The sequence below is a fragment of the Sciurus vulgaris genome, assembly GCF_902686455.1.
Source record: "Sciurus vulgaris genome assembly, chromosome: 16".
Lineage (NCBI taxonomy): Eukaryota > Metazoa > Chordata > Mammalia > Rodentia > Sciuridae > Sciurus > Sciurus vulgaris.
The window spans coordinates 40,291,326-40,307,334 of NC_136477.1; the positions used below are offsets into that span (position 1 = coordinate 40,291,326).

Below are 16,009 nucleotides of genomic sequence, written 5' to 3' on the forward strand. Positions count from 1 at the left end.
AGTGCAATGATCAGCTCAGACTGCATTTGACGGCTTTTTTTTGGGGAGGGTGGGGGGGTGGTGCTGGGGATTGAACCCAGGGCCTGTGCATGCTAGGCAAGCACTCTATCAACTGAGCTATGACCCCAGCCCATTGGTGGCTATTTTTGGAATCACATATTTTAATTGCTGAGTAAAGCAGGTTGTTAACAGAATGGATGTATAGCCAACAACACAATGATAGTGATCTCCTGAAATAACCATAAAATCATCAGGCTACTGACAGCTGGAGAAATTCCACATGCTAAGCGACTCAACTACAAAGCAATTTTAGAGATCTTAGATGAAAAATACACTTGAAACTGTAATTGAATTAGACAGGACAAGCCTCCCCGCATGTAGGGCTACGAAGGTCACCAGGACACAAAGCAAATGCCGGGTTACCACAAGTGCATTTATCAGCCACAGTGATTTATTGAGTGCTTTAATAATACAAGTGTACATCAACTGATCCACAGTCAAAAGTGGCAGGTCCCTAAGAAATTTACAAGCACTTTAAGTAAATCAAAATACATATTATTTTGTTCAATCCAACAGTCTTCTGTGTGGTGAACAGAAGGCTAGTGATAAACAGGGTTTCAGTAATGCACAGTGATTCTGATTGAAGCTTTTGTACAAAAACTTGTTCCCAGTAGCATGCACCCACCAATAAAGACTTCAGTACAAAAAATTAACCCTAAGCACTACATTTAAGTAGAAACGAGATAGAATTCTGAATTTGTGTTTTTCTGAAGATCACATAAAAGGAAAACAAATCCAAAACAAAACAAACAACAGAAAACAAAACCACACAGTAATACAAAGCTTTGTAAGAAAGCTCTTACTATTACAGATCCAACATGTTTGCACTGAAAATAAAAGTTCCCATCCACATTGAGGTGGGGAAAAAAATCCCAAATCTTTCAAGTTAACAGAAATCAAAAAGGTAATAAAATGAGAGAAAAGAGAGGGAGGGAGAGAAGGAAAAAGAGAGGAGGGGAGGGAGAAAAAAGGGAGACATACCATCACAAAACAGTTCAAAATTTAATAAAAACTGGAAAATAAGAACCGAGGTCCGGAGGGGTGGCAGGGCTATTGATGCACTTGGTGAATGTGCTTGCACAGGTCCGGCAGGGCAGCGGGCAGCAGGTCCCTATGTGGCGTACCGCTTGGTCCACTGTCTGGCCATCCGGTCGTGCTCTGCTCTGTTGGTCATGTACTGCGTGGCAATGCTCCCCACCAGAGGGTCGGCTGCAAGGGAAGCAGGGTCAGGAGTCAGTTAATACCAGCACCTCTTCCTCTTCTAAGCTAGGGAAGGGGTGTCCAAGAAGCTGGCTCTTGTTCAAGGAGGCGAGATGCTACTATTCTAACCAGGAAAAAAGTCACTGCAGCATAGCCAGGGACCCTCCATAGACCAAATTTCACACAAACTGCCTGAAGAGTCATCTAGGTGTTTTACTGATAACCTTCTGATGTATTCTTGACAAGAAATTTTCTCTCCCTGTCTCTACCACACACTTCTCACCCTGCTCTTCTTGTCTTCAAGTAGATTATTTCACTAAGAAAATGCAGAAGGCTAGTTGAGGTGGGGATGTGGAATGGGGACTCCAGGGTACTTGAGATCTCTTGGGCAGAGGTTCAGATGGCCTGGGCAACTCTTGAGTAAAGGAAGTGGTGGCTCTCATGCCCCTCATTCCCTGCTGAGGGAACATTCAGAGCATCAGCAGAACAGTCAAAGCAGCAAATCAAATAGGGGAGAGACAATCTTCTTTCTCTAATCGAAATCCACATAGCTCATGTTACAAAAATGTTAATAGATGTTAATAGCTAACACTCACCATGATTTACCATGTCCTAACACTCTAACGTATCAATTCCACCCAACACTGAAGGAGATGACACATGAGGGAACAAGCATGTGACAAGTAAGTCACTAGCCCAGTGTGGAGCAAGCACTTGTAGCTAGAGTTCAAACTCTGAACTACACAGTACTTGGAGGAGATGAAACATCAATGTTTAATGGGGTGGGGGGGAGGAAGGAAATTTAGGTTTCTGGAGATCCCAAGAGTACCAAGTTTCCTCCAATTTTCTAATTTCATTCTTTCCCCTAATTTTTATTTCTCTTACATTTGGTGTTGAAAGTTTGGGTTTAATAGAACAGGTGGATAAGAAGAGAAAATAACAAAGTAAAAGCTAATGTTACATATGAAAAAAAAAAAAAAAAGAGAGACTATGGAGGATTTGGAAATTCTAACCTAACAGAGACTGGTGGTTATTCTTCTCAGTATTATAGATACCACCTTTTAACTGATCTGCTAAGGCAGATAACAAAGCCTTAGACAGCCTGCCTGACAAGACCTTGCCTAGTTTTCTTGGAGTTGTGCAAGCTTGTTATAATTATTCCAGGGAGAAGTGAGGTTCCTGTATTCACTTAGATCACAAAATTGGGACTATCCAGTATATGGGTTTGTTTAGAAATTGTGCCTCTGTCTACTCTTGTGATTCTTTCCCTCCGCTTTCCTAAATGCTGAAACTGAAACTTCACTGAAACTAACCCAGCCAGGATTCAATAAGACTTAAACCAGCAATACTGAGGGAAGACACTAAGTACTTGGGAATTTGCCAAGCTACTTTTTTAAAAAGTGATCTTTCAGCTGAAACTAAGTATGACTGTAGAATCTAAAGGGCCAAAGTGAGTTGTGTGACCCATTTCTCTACCTTTGAAACAAACCATCTTGTTCCAATTCCTGGCAGTCTAAAGTGTAAAGCTTAGGATTAAATTTAAGCATCCTTAGCTTACATCATTTAAGACATGTGTTTCATTAAACAGAATCTACATTAGTGAAGTCATCTGTACTTCTTAACTGACTGAAGCTTAACATCAGTAGAATGACTAGTGGCATCAATGTTGTACCTAAAATTGCACCCTCATGGAGTGAATACACACTGGAAACAGGGAACAAGACAGGTCTGTCATTTGAGTCTAAAGGAAGAAGGAGACAAATGAAGGATAAGAAAGCTGTCGGGTGGAAAAAGGCGATGAATAAAGTGTTAATAGTATTTTGGTAGGGACAGAAGGGGGGACTCTCAAAAGTAAGTTGAAGAACTGGTAACATAACATGGATCGTACAAATTTTTTTGCATATTTATATTATTAACATTTAATTTCAGGTTTCTTTTACCTTTTTTGAGTTTTGCTTTAAAATTATTATTTCCACTTGTAAAATTATATATGCTAACTATGAAAGAATAATAATTTAAAAAATCAACTCAGACAAGTTGTAAGAAATGAGCATTTGTAAATTTTCTTAGAAAAAAACTGATGCTAACATTTTGATGTATTTCTCCCTACACATATGATGATAAAACAGGGATTAATTTATGGTCCACATTTGTAATCTTTTACAAAAGTCATTTTATGGTGGATAAGTTCCTACCTTCATCATCATTTTCAATATTTTCAAACTAATAACCAACTTTCTGTCAACAGTCATGGTTCTTTCTAACTTTTACATTATGAACAATGCTGTAAGGAACATTATTATGCATGCATCTGTAAATTTACGAAAAGTTTACATGTGCTTAAAACAAATGAAGAAAAAAACCAAAAATATAAAATGGAAGAATTTTAAAAATCTGCGCTATTAACCAAATAGCTCTTAATGTTAAAATAATCTAATGAGTTCAAGGCCAGCCTCAGCAACTTAGCGAGACCCTGTCTCAAAATAAAAAGTTAAAAGGGGTGGGGATGTAGCTCAGTGGTAGAGCCCTTGCTAAGCATGCTTGAGGACTTCAATCCCCAGTAACCCCAACTTAAAAATAAATAAATAAAATTTAAAAAAGAGAGAACTCAAGTAATCAAAACTGTAATGTAGGCAATAATTAGAACAGTGAATTTAATGGCTCAAGATACTCTGTGGTCTTTAGTTAGGATCCTAAGCAAGGTAGAATCTTGTTATAGTATTTCATATTTTATTGAGTCACATATGTCAGGGATGAAATAACAGTCTCCAAATATAAATGAGTCTAACCTTATTTCTCTAAAGATTTTGTTCTGAAAAAGTATACATTTCTTATTATCTTGGGTCTATGGACTGTTACTACTGTACCAAGTCTTAATTAATCTTTGAAATTATTATTTATCACAGTTTTCTTCTACTTTACTAAAGAAAACCCACAAAATTCATCAGTGGATAAGTATATTGAAATCTACATTTTCTGCCTTTGAAAATTAATTTTTAAGGAGTGTATTTGTGTTGATACAAACAGGATTCAGTGATTTTTCTATTTCTTTTTTGTGGTGTTGGGGGCCGAACCCAGGGCTTGGCACATGCTGGAGTTGTGTTTCTGAGCCACTACAGATAATAGTTTATTATTTTTAATAATTCCCTTGCATATGCTTCTTAATGATGACAGTTTGATTTTTTTTTTTTTTTTTTTTCCTATTAGAACTAGTATTACAGTATTGTAAAATCTTTGAGCACACAGTTTAGTATTTCTGGAGGTGGATTCCTCTAAGTGACAGTGTAAACCAGAGGGTGTATATTTTAATTTTTGGTAAATATTGCCAAACTGCCCTTTAGTAAGAGGATTTTTGCCTTTTGGGACGTTCTCTCCCATACTACATTATCCGATTTTAAAACCTTTTTTTTTTTTTTTTTTTTTTTTTTCAAATTTACAGGAAAAAAAAGTTATCATTGTAGTACCTGTATTTGACTTGATGACTACTAAGGTTTAACATTTTCGATGTTTGTTCACCATGTGTATTTCCTCTTCTATGAGTTGTTTGCTCGTGCCCTTTGTTCATTTTTTAAAAAATTGTTAGAAAGGAGCACTTTATATTATAAATAATAAGAAGGTACTGAAGTTCAGCTTTGGCCTCCAGTATTCTGTCAACCTGCTTCAGACTTTGGAAGACTGAATAGTCAACTGCCTCCTTCAATGTTCTTTGACTTTACTCAGCTTGTAAAGATCAAAGATCATATTACCATCATATCTAACAAGCATACCATCATCTCTTGGGCTTATTTTAATACCTGAATACTAGTTTTCAAATATTAGTAGGCATTCTAAATGTAATTTTGGGACTAAAATTCTCTTAGACCCAAAGACAAACTATATGATACCCAAGGGAAAGATTTGGAACCATCTACATGTGTATTCATACGAGTCTTCAAAGTGAGAAGGAAGAGCAGCTGCCATGTGTTAAAAGGTTGCTGGAACAAAACAGGTCTTAATAGTGTCTGCTGCAGATACTGATACGGACAGAAAAGGTAAAAACCAAAGGCTGCTGGCACATCCAATGATTGAGTGAAGCAGTAAAAGATTGAAAGAATATCAGAAATAAAAATGTCAGGGAGAAAAAATCTTATGTCTGAGCCAGGTGTTGTGGCACGTGTCGCTAATCCCAGCACTGGGGAAGCTGAGGCAGGAGGATTGCTTACGCCCTGGGGTTTAAGACTAGCCTGAGAAACACAGCAAGTCCCGTCTCAAAACAAAACAACACAAAAGAAAAACTTTTGCTTGCTTCTTAAATATTCAACAAATATTTTCTCCAAGCTTTGCACACAGCTTCAGTTTGTGAAACTGCTTCAACAACACTATCATCACCATCACCAAATCTTTAAGTCTAGGAGTTGAGAAGTCTTGACCTTTTTGTCACAATCTGAGAAAAAGTAAAGCTTACTGATCTGAGAGCAAAATCTCCTCTAATAGTAACCCCCAGTGACACACAGAGACCCCCAAATTCATGCTTTTCATTAGCTGAAAACAAGCAACTATTTAAGTACTGCCATTGGGCAGAGAGCCACACAGCAGCCGGCAGTGCTGAAAAATTATACTGCTACACTGTAATGACAAACTTAAAAAAAGAGATTGAAGTTTTGATAATAAACTTGTAATATTACATTCTTGAAAATAAAATTTCATATTTATTCTTGTATCTCAGAAGTTCATTTTTGGAATGGGAACATTTAGCTTTGCCTTAGGCTGTTCATTGATTTTTAACACAGGCTGTTCAGTATTCAGTCAAAATAAATTCTGTGTACCTCTAAGGCTGATACTGCTCATCTGTTATTTGTGGAGAAAATATTTTCTCCATGTGTATCATTTGTCCTTTAACCTAGTTCATGATGTTTCTTCCCATACATAAGTTTAAAAAAATTTTTAAAGTGGTAGAAGCACTCAAATCTTTCCTTAATATTTTCTGATTTGATGTCATGCTTACAAAAGTCCTATCCATCCACTCTAGTATTTCAGAAGCAGTCTCCTGTACTTACATTCTCCTATATTTATTGCAGCTTTCATGAGAAATGCTAGCACCATACACCAGATTCATATACAAATCTGGACCTGATTCTACACAGGGCCTCAACATGCTAGGCAAGGGCTCTACTACTGAGCTACAACTGCAGTCCCAGGTTAATTTTTTGTTGTTGTTGTTTTACTCACTCCTGTTTTTATCCACTATAGCTTTATTGTAGGTTTTGCTATCTGGCAGGTAGGTTCTTAACATACCCATACATTTCCTTCACTAAAACATTTTTTTTTTGGATAACCCTAATCCTGATGAGATTATGATTTGTGGAACAATTAAAGCTATTTCACCCCAGGGATGTAGGACTCTTATCTGAAGAATATTATCATGATTTAGGAATACTGGAATTTCTCTGGTTTACTAGTTGAAGATCAAGAGATTAGGACGAAGTTGGAATTTTGTTGAAATATGGGGAAATCACACTACTAATTATAGGTCTCACCCCAACCAGAAAGATTAAATGTCCTAAAAAGGTATTTTATGTGTGTCTGAGTGTGACACACAGAATGATTTAGGGAGAAAACGATTATTTCCATGATTTAAATAAATGGTGGACATTATTAAACTGTATCTAAAATTGTGAGTACTAAATAAAAGTGAATACAAGTTTAGCAAGATGTGTTGTTACTCTGGAATTAATAGTGGTGCTAAAAGAGGTTTCAAGTACCCCAAAATCTAGAGACATTAACATCTCCATCAGGACTCACTCTGCCAGCTCTAGAAGTTTGTCATAAAATATGGGAAAGGAGAGAGGGAGGTATTTGGAACACTGAGCACCACCTTGGGAGAAAAACGTGGGTAGAAGAGGTGGTTTACCCTGCCACCCAAATCAGGAGAACTGACTTATATCTCTCAAAGCCACATAGGGAGGGTACCAAGTAAATTATTAGTAAAGACTAGGAGTGCCTGCAAGAAGGAGACTTTTGAGTGTCATCCTGAGCTGCAGATTTGCCCCTTGTTAGCTGAGGAGCAAGGGAGTAGCATGAAAGCAGTCTGTATTTCAGATGCTCTCTTGTCAGTGTTCCAGCAAGAAGACAGCCCACTAGCTGACTCCAGTAGCAAAGAGCCTTAGGCCAATGTTGTGGGAGAGGCAGAGAGGCACACTTCAGCCTACTTGCCAGGCGATTTTTAAATTTTTAGGAATTTAAACACAGCAATTATTAAAAATTATATTAAATTATATAAAATTACAATTAAATAAACGCTAAAAATAAGAAAAATTTAAAACTCATTTACTGCCTTTTATTATTATCATCATCTATGCTCTTCTTTCATGTCCACTCTAACAGCATGCTACTGATCATCCTGTCCCGATTATATAGGTAATAAGGGTCATGTTGGTAGCTTGAAATTGGCAAATGCCACAAATCAGAACTTGATTTATTATTTTGTTGATTAGACTTAAGAAAGTGATGAATGAAATGTTCATAATGCAGATTAAAGTTAAAAGTATACCATATGAGAGTCCTTACATTTTGAACAGCACAAAAATTGGAGAACATACTCTTCCAGCATTTGAAAACTATTATGAGAGTCACCTTTCATGTGTTGGGGACACATTCCAAGATGTAGTCGATACCTGAAACTGTGGATACTACTGAATCCTATATATACTATGTTTGTTCCTATATTCCCTGCAGTGTTGCCACATTGTGCCAGAGTTAAAGTTGATCTGCCTTTTGATGCTTTATGTCCTGGCACTTCCTTTGCATTACTACTTTTAAGCCATTATAAAGTAAAATAAGGATTACCTGAACATAAGTACAGCAGTACTGACAACAGTGATCTGATAATGAAGACATAATGAAGCTGACTAAGGGGTTGGTAGTCTATACACTGTGAATACGCTGGAAAAGGGATGATTCTCAAGACTTCATCATGCTACTCAGAATAACATGTAATTGAAGACTTATGAAATATTTATTTCTGAAATTTTCTATTTAATAGTTTCAGACTGGGGTTGACCACAGGTAACTGAAACAGCAAAACTATGGATAAGAGGGACTACTGCACCTGAACAGCAAAGAAGTTGCTCATGACACTGACTAAGAGTTAAGTTCCAAATGATCCTTCTTTGTTTCACCCTACCACCGTCCCCCACCTCCTTCTTCCTACTGTTGGGATCAAATCCAGGGCCTTGCACATGCTAAGCCAGCGCGCTACCATTGAGCTAAACCTCTAGTCCATTTACAGGTTTGCCAGGCATGGCAACACTTGCCCAGCATGTTCTGTTCCTAGTACCATAAACCAACAAAACCGGTTGGTTTCAAGATGGCGGCCTAGAGGGTGGCTGCATTTCATGTTGCTCCAGGACTCAGGATTCAAAAGAGGAGATATTGAGACACTTGGGACCAACTCAAAGCAGCCGGGTGACTCTCACCCATTGGGAAGGCATCCCGGATGGGACGGTGATCCCGGAACGCGGGAAACTTTGTGAAGTAGAGCTGCCGGCGAGACGCCCCTCCCCCCGCTGGAGCAGTGAACGCAGACAACTGTGAGCACCGTAAAGGAGGCCGCTCGGCACAGCGCTGGGACTCGCAGCAACCACTGGGGCTCCGGCGGCTGCCCAGGGGAGGAGTGGCGAGGAGAGCTGTGTGGACTCAGGACACCGGGGCCTGCCCTGAGGAGGAGGAGGAGGAACGTGGCCACTTGGATTCGGAGTGACTGCACCAGAGCTACAGGCGGTTGCCAGAGGAGAAGCCGCGCGGCGAGCTGTTTGGACTCAGAACGACGCTTCTGAACCCCGGGGCCTGCCCTGAGGACGAGGAGGAAGAGGAGCGCGGCCGCTTGGATTTGGGGTGACTACACCAGAGCTGCAGGCGGTTGCCAGAGGAGAGGCTGCGTGGTGAGCTGTTTGAACTCAGACCACTTCTGAACCCGGGGGCCTGCCCAGAGGAGTAGGAGGAGGAGGAGGAGGAGCGTGGCGCGTCGTTTGGACTCGCAGTGACTACATTAGCGCTCCAGGCGGCTGCTCAGAGGAGAAGGCGAGTGGTGAGTTGTTTGGACTTAAAGTGACAGCTCCTGAACACAGGGGGGCTGCCTGGAGGAGGAGCGTGGTGGGTCGCTTGGTCTTGAGTGGCCACACCAGAGCTCTGGGCAGTTGCCCAGAGGACCCGTGCAGCGGGTCACGTGGATTCAGAGCCACTCAGAGTGACCGCTCCTGAACACCCGGGGGGTTATCTGGAGAAGGAGGAGGAAAGGGGAGGGTCACTTCGACTTGGAGTGATTGATTGCCCAGGGCTACGGGTGGTTGGTGGGAGGAGGAGGCACGAAGTGAGTTTCTTGGACTCCTAGTGACCGCACCAGAATACTGGGCGGCTGTCTGGAGTAAGAGGCGTGTGGCAGGTCTCTGGGACTCAGAGCGATTGTTCGGGGCCCCAGGTGGCTGCTCAGAGGAGGGGCCGCATAGCCAGGCGATTAGGTACAGAGCAGGGTCCCAGGATCTAGGAGGCTTCTGGGTGGAAGAGCCGCACAGAGACAGGCTTAGGGCGGAGCGAAGGTTCCAGGCCTGGGGGCAGATTCTCTGAGGAGGGGCAGCCTAAGGAGATTCATCTGTGAAGGGTGAGGCTCCCAGGACCAGGAGGTAGGGCCGGGCCTCTGGGAACATTGCAGAGGAAGGCAGCCCAGCCCAGGTGGTAGCTGTAAATTGAGGGGAACCTCTAGGAGGGAACTGACCAGCGAGACCTCCCCACTGGGTGAGTCTTCCCTGCCGGGTGAGGTTTCCCCACAAGGACGGTAAAACCAGAGACTCAGGCCCAAACAGGCCTTGCCTCAGCCCGCAGCCTAGGTCCCCTTTGGATGGCCATTGGTCACCAAGTGGAGGCACCTCTGCCCACTAGCAGGAATTATACCCCACCTGAAGGACACCACTCCTAGAGAGGCAGCTTCCTTGTGGAGCACCGCATTATCAACTTCCTCCAAGACTTCAGCCTACTGAAGGCTAAGGGGGAATATATATAGAAATCTTCAGGGACATTGTAAGTCAATAGAGGAAATCTGCAATATCTCAGCGGTCCTCTGATACCTGAACAATATGAGAAAACAAGGAAAGAAAATGCTGCAAACAAATCTAGATGTTACATCAATAAAACCCAATGACAGCATGGCAGAAGAAATGACAGAAAAGGAGTTCAGAATGTACATAATTAAAATGATCAGAGAAGCAAACGATGAGATGAAAGAGCAAATGCAAGCATTGAATGACCGCACCAATCGACAATTAAAAGAGCAAATACAGGAAGCAAAAGATCATTTCAATAAAGAGTTAGAGATATTGAAAAAAAACAAACAGAAATCCTTGACATGAAGGAAACAATAAACCAAATTAAGAACTCCATAGAAAGCATATCCAATAGGATAGAACACCTGGAAGACAGAACCTCAGACATTGAAGACAAAATATTTAACCTTGAAAACAAAGTTGAACAAACAGAGAAGATGGTAAGAAATCATGAACAGAATCTCCAAGAACTATGGGATATCATGAAAAGGCCAAATTTAAGAATTATTGGGATTGAGGAAGGCCTAGAGAAACAAGCCAAAGGAATGCACAATTTATTCAATGAAATAATATCAGAAAATTTCCCAAATCTGAAGAATGAAATGGAAAATCAAGTTCAAGAGGCTTACAGGACTCCAAATACACAAAATTACAACAGACCCACACCAAGGCACATTATAAAGAAAATACCTAACATACAAAACAAAGACAGAATTTTAAAGGGTGTGAGAGAAAAGAACCAAATTACATTCAGGGGGAAACCAATACGCATATCAGCAGATTTTTCAATCCAGACCCTAAAAGCTAGAAGGGCCTGGAACAACATTTTTCAAGCCCTGAAAGAAAATGGATGCCAACCAAGAATCTTATACCCAGCAAAACTTACCTTCAAATTTGACGATGAAATAAAATCCTTCCATGATAAACAAAAGCTAAAAGAATTTACAAAAAGAAAGCCAGCACTACAGAACATTCTCAGCAAAATATTCCATGAGGAAGAGATGAAAAACAAAGAAGCAAATCAGCCAAGGGAGGAATTATCCTAAAGGAATCGTCAAATAAAGGAGGAAACAAGTTGTGTCAAACAAATAAATAAACAAAATTTAAAAAATGAACCAAATGACCGGGAAACCAAATCATTTCTCTATAATAACCCTGAATGTTAATGGCCTGAATTCATCAATCAAAAGACATAGACTGGCAGACTGGATTAAAAAGAAAGATCCAACAATATGTTGCCTGCAAGAGACTCACCTCATAGAAAAAGATACCCATAGACTAAAGGTGAAAGGATGGGGAAAAAACACACCATGCACATGGACTCAGCAAAAAAGCTGGAGTATCCATCCTCATTTCCGATAATGTGGACTTCAAGCCAAAGTTAGTCAGAAGGGATAAAGAAGGACATTTCATACTGTTTAAGGGAAGCATAAATCAGCAAGATATAACAATCATAAACATCTATGCCCCAAACAGTGGCTCATCCATGTATGTCAAACAAATCCTTCTCAATTTCAGAAACCAAATAGACCATAACACAATAATACTAGGTGATTTTAACATGCCTGTCTCACCACTGGACAGATCTTCCAGACAAAAATTGAACAAAGAAACCATAGATCTCAATAACACAATCAATAATTTAGACTTAACGGACATTTGTAGAATATACCATCCAACCAAGAGCGAATACACTTTCTTCTCAGCAGCACATGGATCCTTCTCTAAAATAGACCATATATTAGGCCACAAAGCTAATATCAAAATCTCTGGGACACTATGAAAGCAGTACTTAGAGGGAAATTTATTTCATGGAGCGCATTTAATAAAAGAAGTAAAACTCAACAAATAAACGACCTAACACTACAGCTCAAAGCCCTAGAAAAAGAAGAACAGACCAGCACCAAAAGTAGTAGAAGACAGGAAATAGTTAAACTCAGAGCTGAAATCAATGAAATTGAAACAAAAGAAACAATACAAAAAATTGACAAAATAAATAGTTGGTTCTTCGGAAAAATAAACAAAATTGATAAACCTTTAGCCACACTAACAAAGAGAAGACGAGAGAAAACCCAAATCACTAAAATTCGGAATGAACAAGGAAATATCACAACAGACACGATTGAAATACAAAACATAATTAGAAGCTATTTTGAAAATCTATACTCCAACAAAATAGAAAATTTCGAAGACATCAACAGGTTTCTAGAGACATATGAATTGCCTAAACTGAACAAGGAGGACATACACAATTTAAATAGACCAATTTCAAGTACTGAAATAGAAGAAGTCATCAAAAACCTACCAACAAAGAAAAGTCCGGGACCAGATGGGTTCTCAGCCGAGTTCTACAAAACCTTTAAAGAAGAGCTCATTCCAATACTTCTCAAAGTATTCCATAAAATAGAAGAGGAGGGAACCCTCCCAAACTCATTCTATGAAGCCAATATCACACTGATACCTAAACCAGACAGAGACTCATCAAGGAAAGAAAATTTCAGACCAATATCCTTAATGAACATTGACGCAAAAATTCTCAACAAAATTTTAGCAAATCGCATACAAAAACATATTAAAAAGATAGTGCACCATGATCAAGTGGGTTTCATCCCAGGGATGCAAGGTTGGTTCAACATCAGGAAATCAATAAATGTAATTCACCATATTAATAGACTTAAAGTCAAGAATCACATGATTATTTCAATAGATGCAGAAAAAGCATTTGATAAAATACAGCACCCCTTCATGCTCAAAACACTAGAAAAAATAGGGATAGTGGGAACATTCCTTAACATTGTAAAGGCCATTTATGCTAAGCCCATGGCTAATATCATTCTAAATGGTGAAAAACTGAAAGCATTCCCCCTAAAAACTGGAACAAGGCAGGGATGCTCTCTTTCACCACTTCAATTCAACATCATTCTTGAGACTCTGGCCAGAGCAATTAGACAAACCAAAGAAATTAAAGGGATACGAATTGGAAAAGAAGAACTCAAACTATCCCTGTTCGCTGATGACATGATTATATATTTAGAGGAACCTGGAAATTCCACCAGAAAACTCTTAGAACTCATAAGTGAATTCAGTAAAGTAGCAGGTTACAAGATCAATGCCCATAAATCCAACGCATTTCTATACATAAGTGATGAACCTTCAGAAAGAGAAATTAGGAAAACTACCCCATTCAAAATAGCCTCGAAAAAAATAAAATACTTGGGAATCAATCTCACAAAAGAGGTGAAAGACCTCTACAATGAGAACTATACAACACTAAAGAAAGAAATTAAAGAACACCTTAGAAGATGGAAAGATCTTCCATGTTCTTGGATAGGAAGAATTAATATTGTCAAAATGGCCATACTACCTAAAGTGCTATACAAATTCAATGCAATTCCAATTAAAATCCCAATTGTGTACCTTACAGAAATAGAGCAAGCAATTATGAAATTCATCTGGAAGAATAAGAAACCCAGAATAGCTAAAGCAATCCTTAGCAGGAAGAGTGAAACAGGGGGTATTGCAATACCAGATCTTCAACTCTACTACAAAGCAATAGTAACAAAAACGGCATGGTATTGGTACCAAAATAGAAAGGTAGATCAATGGTATAGAATAGAGGACACGGACACAAACCCAAATAAATACAATTTTCTCATACTAGACAAAGGGGCCAAAAATATGCAATGGAGAAAAGATAGCCTCTTCAACAAATGGTGCTGGGAGAATTGGAAATCCATATGCAACAGAATGAAACTAAACCCATATCTCTCACCATGCACGAAACTAAACTCAAAATGGATTAAGGACCTCAGAATCAGACCAGAGACCCTGCAGATTATAGAAGAAAAAGTAGGTCCAAATCTTCACCTTGTTGGTCTAGGATCAGATTTCCTTAACAGGACTCCCATAGCACAAGAAATAAAAGCTAGAATCAACCACTGGGATAGATTCAAACTAAAAAGCTTTCTCTCAGCAAAGGAAACTATCAGCAATGCGAAGAAAGAGCCTACACAGTAGGAGAATATCTTTGCCAATCATACTTCAGATAGAGCACTAATCTCCAGAATCTATAAAGAACTCAAAAAACTCTACTCCAAGAATTCAAATAATCCAGTCGACAAATGGGCTAAGGAAATGAATAGACACTTCACAGAAGAAGATCTACAAGCAATCAACAAACATATGGAAAAATGTTCAACATCTCTAGTAATAAGAGAAATGCAAATCAAAACCACCCTAAGATTCCATCTCACCCCAATTAGAATGGCAACAGATGTTGGCGAGGATGTGGGGAGAAAGGTACACTCATACATTGCTGGTGGGGCTGCAAATTAGTGCAGCCACTCTGGAAAGCAGTGTGGAAATTCCTTAGAAAACTTGGAATAGACCCGCCATTTGACCCAGCTATCCCACTCCTTGGCCTATACCCAAAGGACTTAAAATCAGCATACTACAGAGATACAGCCACATCAATGTTCATAGCTGCTCAATTCACAATAGCCAGACTGTGGAACCAACCTAGATGCCCTTCAATTGATGAGTGGATAAAGAAACTGTGGTATATATATATACAATGGAATATTACTCAGCCATAAAGAATGATAAAATTATGGCATTTGCAGGCAAATGGATGAAATTGGAGAATATCATGCTAAGTGAGATAAGCCAATCTCAAAAAGCCAAAGGACGAATGATATCGCTAATTAGTGGAGGATGACACATAATGGGGGGGAGGGAAGGGTTAGAGTTAGAGTTAGGGAGGGGGGCAAGTATGGAGGAAGGAAGTACTGTATAGAGGGTAAAAGGGGTGGGAGGGGTGGGGGGAAGGGAAAAAATAACAGAATGAATCAAACATTAGGGTTAGAGTTAGGGTTAGGGAGGGGGGCAAGTATGGAGGAAGGAAGTACTGTATAGAGGGTAAAAGGGGTGGGAGGGGTGGGGGGAAGGGAAAAAATAACAGAATGAATCAAACAACATTACTCTATGTAAATTTATGATTACACAAATGGTATGTCTTTACGCCATGTACAAACAGAGAAACAACATGTATCCCACTTGTTTACAATAAAAAAAAAAATAAAAAAATAAAATAAAATAAATGGAAAAAAAAATAAACCAACAAAACCGCTTTATTATTATTTGTAAATTAAATACTACTCTTCCTTTTACATCAGTGAAATGTAAACTTATGTACATGCTACCACCTACGCTTGCCCCCAGCTGGTTGTCAAGCATTTACCAGTACACTACTGGGGAAGGGGTTGGTTAGGGAGGCTGATCAGCCTCCTTGGGTGCTAAAAGTCAGGGAACTGGAAGATGATGAGCTTCTGTGAAGCAGCACTTTGATCCTGTCACCCAGAAGGCAGGGATGGCAAGACAGTGTTGGACAAGATGCAGGGAGGGTAGTGATCATGGGAAATTAGGCAAAGGGACGCTATTCTCACCCATTACCCACTTCTCAACCCCAATGAGTTAGGCCTTGAAAAGGGAGAGGAAAGAGATATTGGAAAACCAGACTATCTTCCACCCACCCTGATAGAGCGGAAAGAAGAAATTAGCTTTACATCAGGTACAAGGTGGGAGTTCAAAGTGGACCAGACTGACCTACTAATAGCTAAAAGTAACTGAATGTTTTAAGATTTGCCAGCTATCATTAAGGGATAGAAAAGTGAAAT

At 39.6% G+C, this 16,009-nt stretch overlaps 1 protein-coding gene across 2 annotated transcripts in view; it reads right to left on the reverse strand.

Moving 5' to 3' along the window:
* Positions 1-429: 429 nt before the first annotated feature.
* The window catches only part of UBE2E2 (ubiquitin conjugating enzyme E2 E2), a 301,893-nt gene continuing 286,313 nt past the window's right edge, over positions 430-16,009 (reverse strand). For both annotated transcript variants that reach the window (XM_079114334.1, XM_079114335.1), the window contains exon 6: positions 430-1,269. In XM_079114334.1, coding sequence (XP_078970460.1) covers positions 1,172-1,269 — 98 coding nt within the window. In that variant the 3' untranslated portion in view covers positions 430-1,171. The remainder of the gene's footprint in view (positions 1,270-16,009) is intronic.